We start from the raw sequence: 24,132 nt of genomic DNA, 5'->3' as shown, positions 1-24,132 counted from the left end.
GTCACAGCCTTGATCTTGGCTCCACCCCCAATGTCTCCTGGCTCCACCCCCAAAGTCCCCAGATAGTTCTTAAATTGGACTTGGCAACCCTACCTCCACCCCTAATGCCTCCTGGCTCCACCCCCAAAGTCTCCTGCCTCCACCCCCAAAGTCCCCAGATATTTCTTGAATTGGACTTGGCAACCCTACCTCCACCCGTAATGTCTCCTGGCTCCACCCCCAAAGTCCCCAGATAGTTCTTAAATTGGACTTGGCAACCCTACCTCCACCCCTAATGCCTCCTGGCTCCACCCCCAAAGTCTCCTGCCTCCACCCCCAAAGTCCCCAGATATTTCTTGAATTGGACTTGGCAACCCTACCTCCACCCCTAATGTCTCCTGGCTCCACCCCCAAAGTCTCCTGGCTCCACCCCCATAGTCCCCAGATAGTTCTTAAATTGGACTTGGCAACCCTACCTCCTCCGCCCCGGGGCTGCCCAGACGCCCCCTCGAGCAGCAGCAGCAGCCGCGCGCCTCCCGAGGCCACATCAAAGCGGCGGCGGCGGCGAGGGGGCGTTCCTCTCTCTCTCTCTCTCTCTCTCTGCGGCCACATGGCGACCCGGGGCAGCCAATGGCAAGGACGCTAGGACCCGGCGGGACCCGGCGCCGCCGCAGCGCCTCTCTCTCTCTCTCTCTCTCTCTCTGCCGCATTATAAATACCTCTCCGAAATGCGGCGCCGCTCCTTCCTGCCGCCGGCTCCGCAGCGGTGAAGCGCGCAGTCGCGGCTCGGCGAGGGCTCCCGCTGCCTGCCCGCCCTCCCCCCCCCTGCCCCTCGCCCGGCCCGGCCGTTTGCATGCATTGTCTGCCGCCCGACATGGTGTGCGAGACCAAGATCGAGGCCGGCGACCAGGAGGGAGGCGGCGGCCAGCAGCAGCAGCAGCACAAGCAGCCCCCCGCGACGCCCCCGGAGCCCCGCCGGCCCGCCCCGGACGCCGTCTCCATCCGCGACTTCCACCCGGCGCAGCGCGAGGTGGCGCGGCGCATCTTCTACGAGGGCATCCTGGAGCGCATCCCCAACACGGCCTTCCGGGGGCTCAAGGACCAGCCGTGCGCGCAGCTGCTCTACGGGGCCATGGCCGGTAAGTGGGGCCGCCTCCGCCGGGGCCCCGGGCCCGCTGGCTGCATGGCTCGCAGGGAGGGAGGCTGCCCACCGACGGCGGCGGCGGCGGGATGCCTTGCAGGGAGCGGCCCTCTGGTGGGCCCCGTCCCAGGCCTGAGCCTCTGGAGGGCGCCCGGGGAGCCCCCTGCTTGCAAGAGGAGCTGCGCGGCTGCAGGACGCTGACCCAGCCGGTCCAGCGCTCTGTGGGGCCCAAACCCTCCCTCCAGCCTCCGGCAGTTCAGAGCGTCGCTGCTTAGGCTGAGCGTTCCGGCTAGACCTTGCGGCTAAGAGCCGCTGCGGGACCTCTGCTCTGCATGCGGGCCGGCCCTAGGCTGTCTGGCGCCCTGGGCAGGGTACCCCCATGTGACTTCTGGCGCCCCCCCTTCCCCCGCACTGACAATGCCATAGAGTCGCATGGGGGTACCCGATTCAGCACCCCCAGGAGGCCAGCGCCCTAGGCGATTGCCTAGCGACAGGGCTGACCCTGTCTGAAGAAGACCACCAGAGAAGCCATGTTGGATCAGGCCAGTGGTCCAGCCAGTCCGTGGCACACAGTGGCCAAAACTCAGGGGCCCTCAGATCCACCAGTGGGGCCCCGAACTCCAGAACCTGCCCCCCTGTTGCCCCCCAAGCTCCGGGAAGACAGAGCATCACTGCCCCAAAGTGTTCCATCTCTACCTTGTTTCTGCTCCGTAGCCAGTCCCTTCGGGAGCTGTCTGTGCCTGTAGTCACCGCCGTTTCCTGCAGCAGCGAATTCCAGGTGTTGGGCGAAGAAGGACTTTGTTGTCACCTTTATAAGCCCACTTTCTCTCTTTTTACATTCCGGGTGATTCTGGTTTGGCCTGGAATGCCAAACCGGAATCACTGGTGCAGCTGGCCTCATGTTAGAGCAGACCCCCAAGGGCCTGGCCTGGCCACATGAAACCAAAGGACGGCAGGGAGGAGGAGGAAGTCCAGCCTGCTGGCCGTCTCAAGACCATGGAGAAGGAGGGGTGGAAGCGACCTCTTGCTGCTTCTTTTGTGGCAGGTTTAGTGCCTGCCTGGCACTTCCTGACCTATTTGGGGCAAGTACTTACAATTGAAAAGCCCCATGGCACAGAACAGTAAAGCTGCAGTACTGCAGTCGGAGCTCTCTGCTCACGACCTGAGTTCAATCCCGGCGGAAGCTGGGTTCAGGTTGCCGGCTCATGGTTGACTCAGCCTTCCATCCTTCCGAGGTTGGTAAAATGAGCACCCAGCTTGCTGGAGGGAAAGCGTAGACGACTGGGGAAGGCAATGGCAAACCACCCTGTAAAAAGTCTGCCGCGAAAATGCCGTAATGCAATGTCACCCCAGAGTCAGAAACGACTGGTGCTTGCACAGGGGACTACCTTTACCTTTTTTACTTACTACTGATCTGTGGGGAGATCCGAGGTCTCCGGATCAGGATCGCCTCTGGCATGGCAGGGGAAGCGTGCCGTGCCAGAGGTGAGCAGGGGGGAGGGGGGTGTCTCTAAGACCTGAGCTGCCTTCAGCTGGTTTGGGGAAGGCAGGAGGCTCCGAAAGGGAAGAAGTGCTGTTTGTCGCAGCTTGGGATTGGTGGCACCCACGATCCGCAGAGGCAACCCTTTCTTGCTGACTGCTGCTTAACATGGCTCTTGCTGGGGAAGTTTCTGCAAAAGTATGAAGTCAGCGTGGATGTCTTCCGGTTTTCATTCATGCCCGCACCACATCCACTCACAAAAAAATAAGCCAGGATTGCATGTTGGTAAAATGAGTACCCAGCTTGCTGGGGGGAAAGTGTAGATGACTGGAGAAGGTAATGGCAAACCACCCTGTAAAAAATCTGCCGTGAAAACGTTGTGAAAGCATAAAAGGAAGTACTTCTTGACCCAAAGGGTGATTAACATGTGGAATTCACTGCCACAGGCTACAAGCATAGCCAGATTCAAGAGGGGATTGGGTAAAATAAGGAGCAGAGGTCCATCAGTGGCTATTAGCCACAGTATATATATATATGTGTGTGTGTGTGTGTGTGTGTGTGTGTGTGTGTGTTTGTGTATATGTATATATATACACGCACACACATATATTTTGGCCACTGTGTGACACAGAGTGTTGGACTGGATGGGTCACTGGCCTGATCCAACAGGGCTTCTCTTATGTTCTTATGTGACACAGAGTGTTGGACTGGAGGGGCCACTGGCCTGATCCAACAGGGCTTCTCTTATGTTCTTCGGTAACACAGAGTGTTGGACTGGATGGGCCATTGGCCTGATCCAGCATGGCTTCTCTTATGTTCTTATGTGACACAGAGTGTTGGACGGCATGGGCCATTGGCCTGATCCAACATGGCTTCTCTTATGTTCTTCGGTAGCACAGAGTGTTGGACTGGATGGGCCACTGGCCTGATCCAACCTGGCTTCTCTTACGTTCTTCTGTGACACAGAGTGTTGGACTGGATGGCCACTGGCCTGATACAACCGGGCTTCTCTTATGTTCTTCGGTAACGCAGAGTGTTGGACTGGATGGGCCATTGGCCTGATCCAACAGGGCTTCTCTTACGTTCTTATGTTCTTAACATCTTAGAAAACCTTGACTGATTCCCCACTAGCCTTATGCCGCTCTCATGCGTCTCTTCTCTGCGGGGCTCCCGTCAGATTTCACGCTGTCTGCCCCGGGACTGCAACTCACTCCGCCTTTTTCATGCGACAAACAGAAAAAAACTGGTTTTTAGAGGTTTCTGTTTGCCATGTGAAAAAGGTGAAGCGGCCCCGGGGCAGATAGTGTGAAATCTGACGGAAGCCCCCCTGAGAAGAGGAGCGCGAGAGTGACATAACTCTAGTGGGGAATCGGTTTCTTGTCTAAAACCTTACCCTTTGAAGGAAATGTACAGAAACAGGAATCTCGCAGGATTTGAATTTTGATGCTCAGATGGGAACTTTGATTAGCATATAAGCAAAATGTTGGCCACTGTTCTGCCCCCCCCCCCCTCCCGCCATACCTGGCTATGCAACCCTACGAACTCTTTCCTCAGAATCAGCCACATTGAATACAGTGTCGGACTAGGTTCTGGGAAACCCAGGCTCAAATCACCACTCTGCCGTGGCAGGTTGCCGGGTGACTTTGGGCCAGTCACGCTCTCTCAGCCTAGCCTGCCTTGCAAGGTTGTTGTGAGGAGAGTGTGGGGAGAGAAGGAGAATGAGGTAAGCCACTTTGAGTCCTGACTGGGGAGAAGGGCGGGGACTAGCCTGGCTTTGTCAGATCGTGGAAGCTAAGCAGAGTCAGATCTCGGAAACTAATCCAGGTCATCCCTGGCTAGTGTTTGGGTGGATGCGAGACCTCCAAGGAATACCAGAGTCGTGCTGTGGAGACGCACAACTGCAAGCCACCTCCTAGCGTCTCTTGCCTTGAAAGCACCAGAAGTCCGCTGCGACTTGAGGGCACTTCCCACCACAAATGAATAAACGGGGACATTTGCTTAGGATTGCTGTCTGGATGCTCAGAGTCGTTGGGCAGGAGCCCCCCGGTCTTAAAAGAGGCTGAATCTGGGTCCCTGAGTGGACCCCCGGCTCTCCGTAGGCACCCAGATCTGGGGAACAAAAGCGCAGCACAGACCCTGCCCTTTGCCAGAGGGTGGCGTCTTTCCCTTTTGCTCAAGAAAGGACTTGTGGGCAGGTGACAAGAAAGAGTTTACTATAAAAACGCACAGAAATAAATTCAAGCAGTGAAAGTAGCATCGCCAGCACAACAGAACGCTCAGCAGAGTTGGGGATCGGTCCCAAGCTGGATTTAGAGGGGCTCTGGGATTTATTTCAACTGCTGTTGGAAGCCACAAGAGAGAGAGAGCAGCTGGGAGTGGGGGGCTGTGAGCTCAGAGGCAAGCCCACGGAGTCTCCCGCAGCAGCACTGGGAGTGGGGGGCTGTGAGCTCAGAGGCAAGCCCACGGAGTCTCCCGCAGCAGCACTGGGAGTGGGGGGCTGAGAGCTCAGAGGCAAGCCCACGGAGTCTCCCGCAGCAGCACTGGGAGTGGGGGGCTGAGAGCTCAGAGGCAAGCCCACGGAGTCTCCCGCAGCAGCACTGGGAGTGGGGGGCTGAGAGCTCAGAGGCAAGCCCACGGAGTCTCCCGCAGCAGCACTGGGAGTGGGGGGCTGAGAGCTCAGAGGCAAGCCCACGGAGTCTCCCGCAGCAGCACTGGGAGTAGGGGGCTGTGAGCTCAGAGGCAAGCCCACGGAGTCTCCCGCAGCAGCACTGGGAGTGGGGGGCTGAGAGCTCAGAGGCAAGCCCACGGAGTCTCCCGCAGCAGCACTGGGAGTAGGGGGCTGTGAGCTCAGAGGCAAGCCCACGGAGTCTCCCGCAGCAGCACTGGGAGTGGGGGGCTGTGAGCTCAGAGGCAACCCTGCAGAATGCCTGGCAAAGTGGGCGTGCAGAGCAAGCTGGCTCCTTTAGGTGCATTTGTCTGGCTTCAGTCCTCCTCTTGCAGTCCCTAATGTAGTTAATATCATCCTCGCTCTTTTGAAGGCTGGTGATGCTTGACCAGGGCTTGCTAGTAGTGAGACCTGTCAGGTGGGGTTTCCCCGAGTGCCGTGGTTTGGCCCCAAGGGGGACTGTGGGATTCCCTCCGAGCTTTAAAATACAGGTGGGGGTGGGGGTCATGGTGGGTTCGACAGCTTTCTCTGAGTGGGCATCATTGCCGGAAGAAAAATAAAAGACAATTCCAGGTGGATCGGTGGGAGCGCACAAATACTCGAACAAATGGAACAGAAAGAAGTGTGAGTGGACTCTTTGAATACATTCAAAAGGGTGAGATGGGAGAATAAGCAGTAAATTCTCCATTGGGAAAGAAATCAGGGAAAGGGTTCTGAATATCAGAGCGAAGCGAGTTATAGGAAGGTGGGTGGAGACCTGCAAATAACCTGTGCACATTCTCACGTGTACCTATTGCACACACTTTTGTGTTAAAAAAAAAGATAAAGGTAGTCCCCTGTGCAAGCACCAGTCGTTTCCGACTCTGGGATGACATCGCATCACAATGTTTTCTTGGCAGACTTTTTACGGGGTGGTTTGCCATGGCCTTCCCCAGCCCTCTACACTTTCCCCCCAGCAAGCTGGGTTCTCATTTTACCAACCTCGGAAGGGTGGAAGGCTGAGTCAACCTTGAGCCGGCTCCCTGAACCCAGCTTCCGTCAGGATCGAATTCAGGTCATGAGCAGAGAGCTGGGACTGCAGTGCTGCAGCTTACCCCTGTGCCACGGGGCTCCTACACTTTTGTGTTAGGGATGTTCATAATTGCAGAGAGTGCACAGGGAACAAATGCCTTTGCCATTTCTCTCCATTCGCACTGGCAGTGGAAAATGCTCTCAAGTTGCAGCTGACTTCCCCTTCTTTGGTATTTTTAAAATGCGTTTGTCCATGCACGTGAGTGTGCATCTGCGCCTGGAAGTCATATTGACTTCTGGTGACTGACCCCCCTGATGGGAGTTGTAGGCAAAAAATATCTGGAGACCCAACGTTCCCTAACCCTAGAAGTCGCTGAATAGAGCCTGCCCTTCCTGCCAACTTGGTATTTCACAGAAGTCTCCCATCCAAGTCCTAACCAGAGTTGAACCTGCTTAGTTTCCAAGATCTGATGAGATCGGGCTTGCCTTGGCTATCTAGGCCAGGGCAAATCACAGCTGACTTTTGGGGACCCCTCATGGGGTTTTCAAGGCAAGAGGCATTCAGAGGTGGTCTGCGTCGTGACCCTGGATTTCCTTGCTGATGTCTCATCCAAATACTAACCAATTACTGACCCTGCTCAGCTTCCAAGATCTGGGTCAGGCCAGGGATAGAATTCTAGCAGGAGCTCCTTTGCATATTAGGCCACACATCCCTGATGTAGCCAATCCTCCCAGAGCTTACAAGGCTGTTTTTTGTAAGCTCTTGGACGATTGGCTATATCAGGGGGTGTGGCTTAATATGTAAAGGAGGTCCTGTTAGAATTCCACCCCTGGTCAGGGCTATAACAAATGGTGGGATGTAAAGAAAACTGGACTTCTCAGAATATTAAAACAGTAGTAAACACTCTTAGGAAGTAAATCCTGTTGCCCTATATCAAGCGTACTTTTGAGCAAGCATATTTGGGATCTGGCTAAGAGAATCACCACCAAACTAACTTATTGCTTAAAAAAATTAAAAAGGAAGGCTGTTGAACCCTATTCTCGTTTTGGTCCCCCAGTGAAATGAAGAAACCTGAGCTGCACCCCAAAGGGGCTGTGGTTACCCATTTATTCACAGTGTCTTCCGAAAGGCTCTCTGGGACTAGAAGGGCAAGAGATGGAGAAAAGGAATCAAGCAGTTGCTGAAAGTGTTAGTGTTTTGTGAGGCTCCAATTTCCAGGCAATTCAGCAGTCAGCGTCCCTGGGTATTTAGGCTGTGTGTGAATGGCACTGAAACAGCCATTCCTGTGCAAAAACCAAGAGAAGAGCAGGAGAGCCAGTTTGGTGTAGTGGATAAGTGCGCGGACGCTTATCTGGGAGAACCGGGTTTGATTCCCCACTCCTCCACCTGCACCTGCTGAGCTGGCCTTGGGCCAGCCATAGCTTTCGTAGAAGCTGTCCTTGAAAGGGCAGCTGCTATGAAAGCACTCTCAGCCCCACCTACCTCACAGGGTGTTTGTTGTGTGTGTGTGTGGAGGGGGAGGTAGAGGAGATTGTGACCACTCTGAGATTCAGAGTATAGGGCAGGATATCAAATCTTCTTCCTGCATTTTCCCCCCGTGGCCAGCTCAGCTTTCCGCTGCCTTCACATTCCAGTTCTGTCAGTCTTGCTCTTTCCTTCCCTGCATCCCTCTGCCGGGTTGGCTCCCATTAATTTTTTTTTAAGCACCTCATTCTATGTTTATTTTTAACAAAGGGGGAAAAAAGTTCCAGAATTGCTTGGGGAGGGAGGGAGGGGGCAGGGGACTGCGAAACTACTGGCTGCCCCCAGCTGTTCAGAGGAGCATCGCTCCACTTCTGCAAATGGCTAGACTTCTGCCGCACAGAAATGTGCAGAAATGATGTTCTATGAGCTAGGCTGCAACTCAGGCCGATTTTGCACTCGGGCTTGTCCTGGATGGAGAGCCCTTTTGCTCCTGCTCTTCTCTTGGTTTTTGCAGCTGCCCTGGAGCTGTGAGTTGGCCTGCTGCTTTCCCACAGCAAGGCAGAAACCGCGTGGAAGAGGATCTCGCTTGCTGAGGAAAAGCGGCGCACCAGCTTGCAGCTCCAGGGGGGGCAGCTTGCGTGGAAACCGAGAGAAGCGCCGGGAGCAAAAGGGCTCTCCACCCGGAACAAACCTCGTGTGAAATCGGTCTCGGTAGGGACGTGCTATGTGGAGTTGGTGGGTGTGCGTCTAGAGCAGCTCGTGTTGCTGGTGTGCCACCTTCAGATGGGAAGAACTCGGGTGCAGTGTGGTCCCTGTGTTACATCACCCAAAAGAACGTGGGCAATACTGTCAGTAGCCTTGACTGAATACCTTGCAGTGCAGAGCTGCCCCTCTAGCTTTGGGTCGCAATCCTGTTCAGTCAGCGTCGACAGGAATGTGTGACCAACTTCGCACTAGACCTTTAACCCTGGTTTATCCCTGTCCCCAAGCTGACATTCTACACTAAAATCATAGAATCATAGAGTCACGGAGTTGGTTTCTCTGATTCTAGTGTAGAATGTCAGTTTGGGGACAGAGTTAAACCAGGATTAAAGGTCTATTGCGAAATTGGTCTGTGTTTGGTATGTCATCCTCCTTTTCCCTTGTGAATGGGAGGGAGGGAGGCTTCCCTACACATGAGCACTCGTGAAGCTGCCTTACGGTGAATCAGACCTTTGGTCTTCTTGTCTACTCAGACTGGCGGTGGTTTTCCAGGGTCTCAGGCTGGCCCTTTTAACTGGAGGTCCTTTCACCAGCTGCCTGGTTGGAGGTGCTGAGAATTGAACCCAGGACTTTCTGCAGGTCAAAACGTGAAGCGAGCAAGCACTGTTCGGGGGCTCTTGCATCTACACCCCTCCAGAAACTAGAGTTGGAATATTCCCGCTCCTCTGGCTTGGTCCCAAACCAGTTAACCATATGGGTGGTGATGGGGAATGGCAAAGGGCGAGTTCTTCCGCAGTTTCAGTTTCTCTTTTCATGGACGATCCATGCAGGGATTCTGGATAGTTCTGATGAATGGGGAAATGCGGTGGCCTGTCTGCTGTACGTCCTTGAGAGCGAACACTTCTAAGAGATGAAGCCATGAGAAGAGGGAGGCAGGAAAGGAGAGAGAGGGCTTCCCCCTGGAGAGGACGGGAGGGATAGGCGTTTATTTAAAGGGTTATCGCCACCCACTGCCCTCATCTGGGTGGTCCCAGCTAGCCGGATCTCATCAGATTTCGGAAGTGAAGCAGGGTCAGCCTTGGTTAGTGTTTGGAAGGGAGACCACCAAGGAAATCCAGGGTTGCTACGCAGAGGCAGGCCACAGCCAACCACCTCTGTTCGTCTCTTGCCTTGAAAACCCTCTACAGGGTTGTGACCTGAGGGGACTTTCCACCCCCACCGTGCCATTCCATCAAATGACGGGTAATGCTTTGTTATTGAACCTTCTTTATCACAATTGAGAACAAGGTATACATTGCACAATATCCTGACCAGGGCTTTTTTTTAAACAGGAACGCATAGGAACACAGTTCCAGCTGGCTTGGTGCCAGGGGTGTGGCCTAATATGTAAATAAGCTCCTGCTGGGCTTTTCCTACAAAAAAGGGCCCTGATCCTGTCTAACGGCAGACCTGTTTCATGTTTCTCTCCCTTCTCATCATGGGAATGCAGGTTATGAATTTGTGGGGTCCTTGTGGATGAGAAAAGAGCCCTGTGGCGCAGAGTGGTAAAGCTGCAGTACTGCTCTGCTCACGACCTGAGTTCGATCCTGCCGGAAGCTGGGTTCAGGTAGCCGGCTCAAGGTTGGCTCAGCCTTCCATCCTTCCGAGGTCGGTAAAATGAGGACCCAGCTTGCTGGGAGGAAAGTGTAGAGGACTGGGGAAGGCAATGGCAAACCACTCTGAAAACATGGTCATGCGACGTCACCCCAGAGTCGGAAACGACTCGTGCTTGCACAGGGGACTACCTTGACCTTTGTGGACGAGAAGTCACATGGTTTGAGGGTCCTGGATGAGGGAGGGGTGAAAGAGCCCCCTCTTCTGCCTCTCTGTCGGCTCCATTGCCTCCCAGCACCAATGGCTGCTAATCCTCTCAGAGCTTTTGACTTTGGAAGAATATTTCCTGGGAGGTGGAAGCGACTGCAGGAGTGATGCAAGGGCTGATTATCTGGGGAAAAGGAACTCTCGAGAGGGAAATGAAGGAGAAACACATGGGGGGAACTTTAAACATTTGTTGAGAGTTTTGCTTCCATGAAGAGGTCCTGGAGCCCCGTTCTGTCGTGTTCCCCCAGGCAAAAAAAAAGCCCTGGAAGTGAGGACGATTAGCGTTCCTGTAATTAAAGATTTCAGGTTTTCACTGCTGGCATCATCATTAGGGTTTGTAGAATCTTTCGGGCTCAAGTGCCGTGTTCTACTGGAGAAAGTTTTTCTTCCAGATGTTTCGTTCTCAGCTGCGGAAACAGATAAGGAAACTTATCACCACCCTTCCAGGAAGCCCCACCAACAATGGGCACATCCACAAACCAATTGCCCTCTCACCACACCCCCTCCAGCCTAGAAATAGCAGCTCCCCAGCAGCCCTGGCCTCACTCAATGCACAGCAGCCGAGAAGGTCAGAGCGCCTGCTCCGGCTGCAACGCCACCGAGGATGTTCTCCGCAGCTGAGCATGGAACGTCTGGAAGAAAAACTTTCTCCAGTGGAACGCGGCACTTGAGCCCGAAAGACTCTACAAACCCTAATGTTCCTGTAATTAACAGTAATTCAGCTCTAACCCAGTGTGCCTCATGTAGCGCGTACAATCATGGTGGTGGAAAGTGCTGTTGAGTCACAGTTGACTTATGGTGACCCCCATCGGATTTTTAACGCAAGAGACATTCAGAGATTGTTGGCCGCTGCTTGCCTCTGCCTAGCGACCCTGGACTTCTCGGTGGCCTCCCATCCAACCAGGGTTGAACCTGCTGAGCTTCTGAGATCTGATGAACTCAGGCCATCCTGCCAGGGCCACCCAGCTCAGAGAAGTCTTTCTTAGCCCAAATAACCTCCCTTTTCTTTGCGGCAACCTTGATGTGATTTCCCCAGCTGCCCAAAGCTGAGGGCTAAAGAAGCCGGAGTGACCAAGTCTGGCCTGCCTTGCCGTATTACAGCAGAGACTTGGGGGAAGTGGGGAGTCAGATTTTGCTTAAAATGAAAGGGGTGTGGGGCTGAACATTCACATGCCCACACCTTGCCTCTCTGACTCCCCCACTTTCCCCCCTACCAGTATCCTTTTGTAGCTCAGCTGAGAAGCTGAATACCTGGGGGCTGGCCTGCAGCTACAAAGGGGCCTGTGGGGGCCCTGCCCCTGGGCTTCCTGTTGGGTGCCCCTGATCTCCCCTCCCTTCCCCTGCCATTGCCTCCCCCACAACAGACACCCTGTGAAGTGGGTGGGGCTGGAGAGGGCTCTCACAGCAACTGCCCTTTCAAGGACAGAGTCTCAGAGCGGCTCACAATCTCCTTTCCCTTCCTCCCCTACAACATGCACCCTGTGAGGTGGGTGGGGCTGAGAGGGCTCTCACAGCAGCTGCACCTTCAAGGACAGCATCTCAGAGCGGCTCACAATCTCCTTTCCCTTCCTCCCCCACAACAGACACCCTGTGAGGTGGGTGGGACTGAGAGGGCTCTCACAGCAGCTGCCCCTTCAAGGGCAGAGTCTCAAAGCGGCCTACAATCTCCTTTCCCTTCCTCCCCCACAACAGACACCCTGTGAGGTGGGTGGGGCTGAGAGGGCTCTCACAGCAGCTGCTCTTTCAAGGATAGAGTCTCAGAGCGGCCTACAATCTCCTTTCCCTTCTTCCCCCACAACAAACACCCTGTGAGGTGGGTGGGGCTGGAGAGGGCTCTCACAGCAGCTGCCCTTTCAAGGACAACTCCTGCCAGAGCGATGGCTGACCCAAGGCCATTCCAGCAGGTGCAAGTGGAGGAGGGGGGAATCAAACCCGGTTCTCCCAGATTAGAGTCTGCAGTCTGCACACTTAACCACTACACCAAACTGGCTCTCCCTTTTGTTTAAGTGCCTTCTGACTTTTTTACATGCCCTCCCCAACTTTTGAAATCCTGGCCTGGGGGAGGTCGGGATCTGGGAAGAGGACAATATTGATATTGGAGCATCATTTTCTCATCATTGTTGATTTGCCCTGTGATAGGTTGGCACACCTGTTTCCTTTGCTGTTCAGTCTCTGTGTCCCTTTTCATAGTTTCGAAGTTGGGCGTCATGAATGCTTTGGTGACACCCAGTTCCACATTCTCTGTATCTGAGGCGGATTCCTCACTAGCAGTTGTTCTGCCCTCAGGCTTCTGCTTTTCTCGGCTCAAGCGATCAATTCCCCACCAGTTGCTACATGTGGCTCCCTCCAGTTTCTCTCACAGCTTCTGGATCTCCAAAAAACAAGAGTAGGAAGCCACCAGGGAAATTGGATGTAGCCGCGGATCAAAATGTGGCCCCGCAGCGACTGGTGGGGAATGGATCGCTTGAGCCAGGGGAAGCGGAAGCCCTGGGGGCGGAGCCGCTGCTAGTGGGGAGGAGTCTGCCTGAATCTCCTGGTGATGCTGCGGAAGTCTTGAGCCCCTGCTGGACCGCTGTAGGCAAATGGCTAAAAGAGAACAATCTGGAGACAGCTGTGATGCTGGTTTGCGAAGACTGAGGCCTTGAGGGGCACTGAGTTTCCTGCTTACTATAGACCTCGGCTGGCTCTTGCTGACATGGTTAAAAGCCTCAGAGTTACACCAAATCCAGCATTTCTGTGGAAGAAGCAAGTTAGTGTAGCTCCATTAACAAACCAACAAAAAACTTCCTCCCGTCTTTGTCTGGCCTGGGAGATATCCCCCAACCTTAGCTCAGTTGATCTGGCTGCCTGAATTCATGTCACAGTAACATTGAGCCTAGATTGTAGTAATGAATTCTACAGATGTCTGCCCCTTGAAGTCAACTCAGATATACTCCAGCGGGTGCAGAACATCACAGCTTGGTTACTATCAGGAGCTAGATGGATCATGAGTATTTCACCCATTCTCTAGTCACTTAGTGGGCTGCCCATCAGTTACTAGGTTCAGTTCAAGATTCTAACCATCACATATGAAACCCTTTGTGGCCTTGGCCCTTCATATCTGCAAGGCTGCCTCCCTTTGTCCGATTCACCGTAACAGCTTTGCTCATCCGAGCAGGGCCTTCTACGTGTTGACCCTGCAAACGGGAGCAGGGGGCAACTGCCCTTACATGGCATCCTCTGTTGTGGCCCCCACCTTATGTAACGGCCTGCCTGATTGGTTCAGGAAGGCCGCTGTGTGTCTGTTATTCCGCAGACGGTGTGAAGCAGAATTGTTCAGGAGGTCTTTTCCGTCAGTTAATTGGGCTCCACTGTAGCAGAAGCTGGGTGGTTCAGATAGCTGGCTCAAGGTTGACTCCATCCTTCTGAGGTCGGTAAAATGAGTATCCAGAGCTTGCTGGGGGGAAAGTGTAGATGACTGGGGAAGGCAATGGCAAACCACCCCGTAAAAAGTCTGCTGTGAAATGACTGGTGCTCGCACAGGGGATTACCTTTACCTTTACAGCAGACTTGTTCAGTAAAGTGCTTGTAAGAGGAAAGGGGCACTGTGTGTAAGGGACGCGTGATCTGTTGCTGTATTTGCTATCCTGCTTTCTCTGCATTTTTTTCTACTGCTGTCATCATTTTTCTTCATATCTGCCTATTGCATCATTTCTAATGGCCTGTGCTTGCTTCAGATTTCTGTAATCCTAGCACATTGCTTATGAGAGGCCTCATCCTGCTGATTGCATTGCCTTACACTCTAATTGCCTTGAGTCTCAGTCAAAACGTTGGACTGTCAATATAGAAAATAAGCAAATTGCTGGTACTCATCCCTTGCCTCTTTTGCGTGTTCTGCACCAGTGTGGTATACTTGTTAGGGGGGTGGTAAACCACCTCCGAGCATCTCTAGCCTTCAGAACCTATGCTGACAGATAGAAATTGGCAGTGGCGTTCCACAAAAAAGAATATTGAAAAATAATTTAAAAAATCAGAGGAAGCCAGGAGAAGAACTGTGGCACTTCAAGTCTAGTAGCAGCGGCAAGCCTTTTTTGGCATAAAACAGATTTAGCAGTAAACTAGCGATATAAGTAATATAAAATCCTAGATAATAGAGTATGTAGGGAAGCTAATATACATAAAATAAGTAAAATATATATGAGTCAAGTTTAGCCAAATTAAATAATTAAAACAAATAAAATGTGGTCATTCCAGAACCATTCTCTGTCGGATTTCCATGGCCTGTTGAAGAAATCTAGCAACCGTTAAAGTTACCTCAGCGCAAGTGTCATTTAAAAGTTTGTGGACTTTGCCTGAATCAGCACAGCCCAACATATCTGCTAAAGTATCTTTCAGGTATATACAACGAATATCATCATAAAGGGGACAGTTCAATAATACTTGGGAAATAGTTTCAATACACGTGGGATTACAAAGACAATGTCTATTAGAGTACTCAATCCTGTTAAATCTACCAAATAAGATAGCAGATGGTCTACCGAACCTACGAATGTGAAAGATGGATAGCTCATATCCGAAAGGAAATTAGACCAGTTCTTTTATCATCAGACTCTATTTAGAAAGCATTATGATTTTTGGACAATAGCTGTGTTGTGCACCGGATGATTTTCTAACTGCGTTATTGTATTGTATTATAATTTTTCATGAATTGTTGAGGATTATTTACATTACACAGAGAAATTATTTTGAACACAGAGAGATTTTGTTGTTTTTCTCAGTCAATGCATGGTTCTGCTACTTGCTGAAGTCCAAGTAGACAAAACAGACCTTGATAGACCAGTGTCCTGTCTCTGCAGAATGCATTTTCGTGTGTTTAAGCAAAAGAGAGATTATTTGGGTTTAGAACTGATATGTAGATCTCAGTGGTGTTACTAATAGGTTGGAGAAAAAGCCGTTGAAATAAATATTCTTATGTCGTTTCAAGAGAGACAGTTCGGGTACTCAAGAATTCTCATAGGCTTTATTTTCAGGACCATTATGTGTGATGGCTTGTTGAACTAATTTAGGCTGGGCCTAATAAAAATGTTTAGTGAGATAACAGCATGCAAAGAAACACAGTTCAGAATCAGAAGTTTACATAATGAGAAGACTGAACTCGGCCACTGTAAAAATTAAAATATGAGTCAGTTTGCTATTGTAATTAGATGAGTCCTCTGGATACTGTTGGTCAGGATAGTTTCAGGACTTGGTCACAGTGTTTTAGGGCCCATGAAATGAATGTTGCCCCTGTTTCTGTTAGGTCTCGTGTCAGAACCCCAGAAGGAGGGTTAACAGATGCAATCCCCCCGAGCCATTCGGAAGGGTAGCCGTAAGTGGAGCCAACATATTAGACTTTTTGCTTAGCATACAGGAAAGCAGAAAAATGTGTAATAGATTCAACAACCTGAGCTCCGCAGGGACATAACTTCTGCTCCCTTGGGATTTCTCCTAAATCTATCAGTTAGCTCTGCTAAAGTGGGGGGGGGGGTGGTGGTGGTGTTAAAACAGGCTAAGGAGAACAGCATGCAGTAAGGAGGAACTGTGAGACGGGGGAAAAATGTTTATTGGGGGGAAGGGAAATGAAGGAACAAAACCCAGATAAATAGGTGAGCAGACTCACTTAATTCGAGCTAGGAGCACTTGCCAGTCCATCTCTTCATATTCAAGAATTTGCAGGTAACATTGAAATCTTCAGTCCTGTGTTGTCCTGTACAGTAAATTGTAAGTGCTGTAAGTAGAGCACTTACGATTTACTGTACAGGACAACATGTAGAGGGAATTGGTTATCATGAAATTTTTACTTTCATCCCTTGTCTTAGGGTTGCCAAGTCCAATTCAAGAAATATCTGGGGACTTTGGGGGTGGAGCCAGAAGACATGGGGGTGGAGTCAGGAGCAAGGGTGTGACAAGCATCGTGGAACTCCAAGGGAGTTCTGGCCATCACATTTAAAGGGACCGCACACCTTTTAAAATGCCTTCCTTCCATAGAAAATAATGGATAGGGGCACCTTCTTTTGGGACTCATAGAATTGGATCCCATGGTCCAATCCTTTTGAAACTTGGGGGGTATTTTGGGGAGAGGCACTGGATACTATACTGAAAATGTGGTGCCCCCCGCAGAGTCCAGATACCCACAGATCAATTCTCCATTATTTCCTATCGGAATAAGTCTTCATAGGGAATACTAGAGTTCCCAGGAGACATTTGCCTCCCCCCATCAGCTTTCTGATGACCCTGAAGCGGGGGGAGGGCCTCCAAACTGGGGGATCCCCTGCCCCCACCTGGGGATTGGCAAATAAGGGGGGGAAATCGCTTATTTGTCCCCTACCTGGGGATTGGCAACCCTACCTTGTCCCCAGCTCAGTAAATAATATATGCTTGAAAATACTAATCTCTCATTGGAACTGGTGTCTAATCCATCCCTTTCTTCTCATTCTGGCCTTCTACTTTGAGCTGCGTGGACTTTAGGAAAGTTCTGCATAATTTGAAGCATGTTTCTCAGGTCTCTCTCTTGATGCACGACAGAAGACACTGGAGTCAGTGTTCCTAGTCATTTCAACATCCGCTGCATCTCATACCAGTTCTCTAGCTCCTCTCGGAACCAAACCCAAAATCACTGTACTTCTGGTTGGCTTCATGATCTATGGCTGCAGTGCCTAGAACCTTTATTTCCTTCATTGTGCGACGGTTTGCCTGAGGCTGTTAGGAAGGCCCCCCACAGTCCTTTCAGCATGTGGCAAAGTATGCAAAGCAGAACAGCTGAGGAGGTCATTCTTGGAGAAGGAGCAAAGGTGTGATGTGATGGTTCAGCTCAGGAGGTGACTTTTATTAAGGATAAAGGCTTTCCTTTGCTGATTGTCTTGTTTCTTTAACAGCTATGCCTGTTATGCTGTACTGATTGTCTCACTGCCTGAAAACATAAACTCGCAGGCTACCATGATAGTCTTAAACAGAACTGTTCTTTTTAAAAAAAAAAAATCTGTTGCAGATCTCTGCTGTGCATTACTCTACTTGTGTGGGAAGCATCTGAGCTCTTTGTTTTGAATGCCAAAGGCTGCTTCCACGCGCTGTTTCTATAGGCAGAGAAAGTTAGAGGTATGAGGGGCTTCCAGCCACTGGGCAAAACAGTAGCTTATTAGATGTTACTGGTTGTTGAATGGGTATGCTTTCTTTTTCCATAATTACATTATTTAACTAATCTGACCAGCTGTTTCCCCTCTCCAACTCCTAGGTAAAAACAGTTATAATTCTAGATTTTTAATTAAAAGATGGTGTATAAAAATACCAAAATTCACCTATTTCTCAAATAATATCATGCTCCTTTTTAATATGTGCTTCCCAGTGCATTTGTTTTTACTAACGTGATGAAATACTTTCTTCCTTGGATTATTAAGTATGCAAACGATCTGAAGAAGTGGGCATGCACACAAAAGCTTATACCGAGAATTAAACTCTGTTGGTTTTAACGGTGCCCCTGGGCTCAGACTTTGTTCTATCCAAACCATTGTTAATGGACCAAGCCCTAGGAGGAAAGGCTGAGGGTCTTGGGAATATGCAGTCTGGAGGAAAGGAGGCTGACGGGGGGACAGGCATGCTCTGAGCATGGGTGGCCAAACTGTGACTCAGGAGCCACATGTGACTCTTTTGCACATATTGTCTGGCTCCTGAAGCCCCCACTTCAGCCAGCTTTGAGAAGGCATTTCTCTCTTTAAATTACTTCTCCAAGCCAAGCCAGCCGGCAGCTTGGAGAGTGCATTTAAAGTTAAAGTTGCTTTCTTTCTACCTCTCCCTCCCCCACCTACCTGCACTGAGCAGGGGGTTGGACCCTTCCAGCTCCGTGATTCTGTGATTCTAAAATATTTTCTTAAAAGACAAACTAAAAAGACTAATAATGCACCCTCGAGAAAATAAAAATTCAGGAGAGCAACCTCAGGAATTATTTGGTGTATTTGACCTGTAACTTAGGAATAAAGGTTCTCATCATATAACATCTACCGAATCTCTGACTTAATTGCTTCAGTCAGTATAGTTAATGAATTACAGAGTTTCACAGTTCCCCAGCCTTCTCTCCCTCTTGTTAGAGTTTCTGAAGAGAACTTCCATAATGCTCAGCAAGCGAAACTGAACTAGTTGGCATGAATACAGTGTAATGAGTGGGTCAGTTCTTGTTTATAATTCTGAATGAAACTGTTTCAAAAGACCTTCTCCCCTTACACACACCATTTCCCACGTTTTGTCACCATTCCTCAATTTTTCTATTTTAGGTCTTGGGAGGGTGGGACCTAGGGTTGCCAAGTCCAATTTAAGAAATATCTGGGGACTTTGGGGGTGGAGCCAGGAGACATTAGGGGTGGAGCCAAGATCAAGGCTGTGACAAGCATAATTGAACTCCAAAGGGAATTCTGGCCATCACATTTAAAGGGACGGCACACCTTTTCAATGCCTTCCTTCCATAGGAAATAATGGATAGGGGCACCTTCTATCGGGGCTCATAGAATTGGACCCCCTGGTTCAATCTTTTTGAAACTTGGGGGGTATTTTGGGGAGAGGCACTAGATGCTATACTGAAAATTTGGTGACTCCACCTCAAAACACAGCCCCCCCAGAGCCCCAGATATCCGCGGATCAATTCTCCATGATTTTCTATGGGAATAAATCTCCCTAGGGAATAAAAGAGTTCCCAGAAGACATTTCCCTCCCCTCCCCCTGCTTTCTGACAACCCTGAAGCGGGGGGAGGGCCTCCAAACCGGGGGATCCCCTGGCCTTACCTGGGGATTGGCAACCCTAGTGGGACCTCTCCCAGTTTTCACCTTGTGGGATTTCACCCTTCTACAAGGCTAGGATCCTGATAGTTTTCCAGTCCTGTACCTGGTGTGATAGCTACAGATACTGGGTGACGGTGGATGGTGATGGGAAGTGTATCAAGTCATAGCCGACGAGGCTACTCCACGGGGTTTTCAAGGTGAGAGACTGACCAGAGGTGGTTTTCCATTGCCTGCCCCTGTGTAGAGACCTTGGATTTCTTTGGGGGTCTCCCACCCACGTACTAATCTGATGAGATGAGGCTGGCGTAGGCCATCCATTTCAGGGTGCAGGTAGCCATGTAAATTAAGGATGGTCACAAACCATACTATGGAGCAGAATTTGTTGCGAATTTTGCCCTGTTTGCGGTTTGCAAGCCTAAGTTTTTGGGGGGTCTGCCATCACGAACCTTTAAAGCAGTTTGTGGTGGTTCATGGATAGAACATAAATTAGGGGCCTAAAATCCCTGTAAACCTTTGCTTTCTGTTCCCCATGAAAGCTGCAAAACCCTCTGAGCAGTGGGGAAGGGCTCACTCCCGCTCAGCTGTTTCAGGCTGTCTTGAGCAGTCCCTTTAAATATTAAAGGGACTGCAGAAGAAAGGCCCCCCCATCACAGTGGCAGGGAGGTGCTCTCAGCTGCTCAGAGGTTTTGGGCTGTGTTCTGCATTCCCTTTAAAGTTTAAAGGGACTGTACAAGACAGGTCAAAACAGCTGAGTGGCAGGGAGCAAGCTGCTCCCCATTGCTCTGCTGTTTTGGGGACTTTCTGCAAACCCCATTTAAAGGGGCTATAGTCCCTTTCTGTGGGGTTTGTGGGGCCACACGCCAGTCAGTTCACGGTTTGGCCATGAACTGCATTTTTCCAGTTTGTGCTCATCCCAAATGTAAATCCAGTAAACCCTTCAATGTTTCAGACAGAAGCTCTGTTTAACAGAATGTCTTTTAAAATGGAACATGTTGTTTAAAAATATTTCCTTGCCGTATGCACAGCTTATCTTCAGTCGATCATATAAATAGATCTTAGTTGTGTTAATTATTGGGGCCAGAATTCTGAAGCGGCTTCTTTCCATACTTAACTATTAGGCGCTAGAGATGTTCCCTATGCGGTTCAAGGGCACAGCTCAGAACCAGAATTCGGTGCCCAACTCTGTCATGTGGTAATAGTAATCATAGGAACAGGGTGTTTTGAATAGTGCTTGGATGTAGGCTCTCTGGGGCCTGAAGAGGCCTAGAGCCGAAAGAATTATGGCCTTAGGATCTAGTAGTACATCACCACCCTGGAGCAACTCTTCTCCACTGCTACTCGGTAGAGCAGCAGGTGGAAACAGGCTGACGCTAGTGCCATGAGGTCACTTACTGTGCAAACCTGTAAGCGATGGCGCAGTTGCATTGGCACAATGTTCTAGAATCCTAGAGGATTGCACCTGCCCAATGACATCACTTCACCCTGCTCCCAGATGCTCAGGGCTTTTTTTGAGCAGGAACACAGTTCTGGCTGGCTTGGCATCGGGGTGTGTGGTCTAATATGCAAATATTTACACTGGAGGTGACATCGTGGCACTGGTTCAGTACCGATTAGCATGACCCCCCCTACTAAACCTCTCACTGGTTGCTTCAGGGGGCGACTTTAACTGGAGGGAGGGACTGTGCCTGTATGCTCAGCAGCACAAAACCAGGCTGTCTAATACATTTAACATTACTTCATTTATTACACGTTCAGTTTAATGAAAAATAAATGGTAGCAGCCCACCGGTTGAAAATAGCTTGACAGAGCAGCAGAATAAAATACTGTCTGCTTATTTTTCCCTTTGATCTTTGTACATCGAAGTGGTAATTATATAGATGCAGAAAACAAAAAGCTCAGAATTCAAGGAAGGTCTATGCAATGTCTTTTCGTCAACCAGTAGCAGCAGCCCTGGTACCCAAATAATTTCACTGCTGCAGAATGTTAATCAACGCATCATGTTATCCTATTTTCAAGTCTAAACATGTTGTTTTAGAGGGCCTGAGTGGTGGTTATGCTCCTTGGCACCATGTTTGGCCGATATATATACTTTTTACCGCCTTGCCTTGTATCCATTTTAGACAGGGAAATGGGATAGAAAATAACAAGCAGTGAAAAGCTGGCCATGTATCAACTGAGCATTTCCTTGGGACAATGCACAATTTTGTCCATTCTTTTCCTCCGGAAAACGGGGGTCCCCAACTTTGGGCACCCTTAGAATTCTGACACGCGATGGTGAGTGCAACCACAAAATGGCTGCCACAAGAGGCAGAGCCAGTTGCAAAAATGTAACTCATCCAGGGCTCATTTTGTCGCTGGAGCTCCTCTGCATATTAAGCCACACCCTGCTGATGTAGCCAATCCTCCAAGAGTTTAGGGCTCTTATTACAAGGCCTACTGTAAGCTCTTGGAGGACTGGCTGGGCTACATCAGTGGGGTGTGGCCTAATATGCCGAGGAGCTCCTGCTACAAAATGAGCCCTGAAGTTGTCAATATTACTCTTCAACCCAAAGAGTAAGTAACTCTTTAATATTTCACACAGAAGATCTGTTTAGCAGGATACTTTTTAAAATTGAGATTATTTTTAAAAAAATTTCTTGCATAAACACAGCTTACCTTCAGTCAGGGCTTTTTTTTGAGCAGGAACACAGTTCTGTCTGGCTTGGTGTCAGGGGTAGGGCCTAATATGCAAATGAGTTCCTGCTGGGCTTTTCTCTAAAACCTGTGATGCCAGGGGTGTGTGGCCTAATATGCAAATAGGTTCCCGCATACAGTGAAGATCTTTGTTCTGGAGTGGCAGATGCTGCCTGAGCAACCTGTTAGAATTTTTCATCGCCAGTGCCATCTCCCGTGGCCAATCTGAAGCCCTGCTGGGTAAAAGCCCCCCCTGCCTCCTCGCCCCACAGGACTCAGGAAAGGTGTCAGCCAGTGCCGTTGTGCCCATGGTAGGCACCATGTTGGGGGTCCCTGGCATAGCCTCTATAGGGACAAAATGAAAGATGTACTTCATGTATTTAAGATTTCCCTTCCTTGTTCCTTTAATGTGGTGGGAAAGTGGATGCTGTGATTTTTATCCGTGCCGTAGTTGGGGGAAGGGGTACTTACCATTTCTCATGGGTAGTTATCCTGATAGAAATTGCTCCCTCCCCCAGATTTTTTTCTGCTCACAGTGGAAAAGAAATATAGGCCTTGTCAATTTGGGATCTGAGAATTCATGGCCATCCCTGCTGTTTAAGGTACCTCACCATCTGCTGATAACTAAATCTGAGCCTTTTTTATGTCAGGAGCAGGTAGTTAATGGTGGTGCTTCTGCAAAGCTTTTTGCAGATTAGAATCTCTCAAAATATGTTCTGATTAAGATGCTGGTTGCAACAGCTCTGAGATGTGTAATGCATTGTGTAGTTTGTCTACGTCTGCTCTGTTTATGGACCATTCCAACCAAATTACATCAATGGCTGGTGACAGGACCTTGGGATCTTTGACGGTCACCACTTGTGATCTGAATCCTTGCCCATTCTTGTAGCCAAAATCTTGTTCGTTAATGGGTGACCTTAGGACAATCACACACTCTCACCCAAACTTACTTAGGACACTTCTCACAACATCCCTGTGTTGTAGGTTTGGGTGAGAGTGTGTGACAAGAACTCGTGGGCATTCAATGTAATTGCTGAGCAGTCGGGTTAGAATGGATAAAAGAAAGTACTTCTTCACCCAAAGGGCGATTAACATGTGGAATTCACTGCCACAGGAGGTGGTGGTGGCTACAAGCATAGCCAGCTTCAAGAGGGGATTGGATAAAAATATGGAGCAGAGGTCCATCAGTGGCTATTAGCCACAGTATATATATATATGTGTGTGTGTGTATGTGCACTGTGTGATACAGAGTGTTGGACTGGATGGGCCATTGGCCTGAGCCAACATGGCTTCTCTTATGTTCTTACGTGACACAGAGTGTTGGACTGGATGGGCCATTGGCCTGATCCAACATGGCTTCTCTTATGTTCTTATGTGACACAGAGTGTTGGACTGGATGGGCCATTGGCCTGATCAAACAGGGCTTCTCTTATGTGACACAGAGTGTTGGACTGGCTGGGCCATTAGCCTGATCCAACATGGCTTCTCTTATGTTCTTATGTGACACAGAGTGTTGGACTGGATGGGCCATTGGCCTGATCCAACATGGCTTCTCTTATGTCCTTATGTGACTCAGAGTGTTGGACTGGATGGGCCATTGGCCTGATCCAACATGGCTTCTCTTATGTTCTTATGTGACACAGAGTGTTGGACTGGATGGGCCATTGGCCTGATCCAGCATGGCTTTTCTTATGTTCTTATGTGATGCAGAGTGTTGGACTGGATGGGCCATTGGCCTGATCCAACATGGCTTCTCTTATGTTCTTATGATTGCCCTAAGGTCACCCAGTGAGAGTTGGGATTCAAACCCAGGTCTCTCAGATCCTAGTCTGACACTCTTAACTACTGTATGTATGTGGCAGTTGACACTTTTACTCTGATTTCATCATGTTTGCTGTTAAAAGGATAGAAGGATGATAAGTCTGGTGGATGTGATGACATTCGCAAGTGCTGGGAGAAGGAAGTGGGCATATTGACAGAGGAAGTAAGAGCTCTCTTGAGCTTGAACTAAAACCTCATGTTCTCTACTCAGATTTGATAACTCCTGTTGGTAAGATTCAGGTCTCTTTTCTGAACTTGGTTATGCCTTTTCTTGGGTGAGTGAACCACCTGCTTTAACACGGCATGTTGGACTCTCAGGTGAATAAAAACAGCACACGGAATTGCTCTGAATATTGATGTCTGTGTTGAGATGATGCAGAGAATCTGATTTTTAAAAAAATAATAAAATAAAAAATGGTTAATTGGATCTGTAAAGAGTTTAAATGATTGAAGCACATTTTGAAGGATCCCTGCGTCCCAACATATCCCTGTGTCCCTGCTACAGCCATCAGGCAGCCATCTTGTTGGCTGTTCCATCATTGGGGCTGGGA

The 24,132-nt window shown here is 49.9% G+C and overlaps 1 protein-coding gene across 1 annotated transcript in view; it reads left to right on the top strand.

Annotated features, from left to right (window-relative positions):
- The first annotated feature begins 853 nt into the window (after positions 1 to 853).
- Positions 854 to 24,132, top strand: part of NAT8L (N-acetyltransferase 8 like) — a 67,409-nt gene continuing 44,130 nt past the window's right edge. The window contains exon 1 of the mRNA XM_060236291.1: positions 854 to 1,118. Coding sequence (XP_060092274.1) covers positions 854 to 1,118 — 265 coding nt within the window. The remainder of the gene's footprint in view (positions 1,119 to 24,132) is intronic.

This window comes from Heteronotia binoei, chromosome 4, assembly GCF_032191835.1.
Source record: "Heteronotia binoei isolate CCM8104 ecotype False Entrance Well chromosome 4, APGP_CSIRO_Hbin_v1, whole genome shotgun sequence".
NCBI lineage: Eukaryota > Metazoa > Chordata > Lepidosauria > Squamata > Gekkonidae > Heteronotia > Heteronotia binoei.
This window is presented reverse-complemented; position numbering and strand designations above follow the sequence as displayed.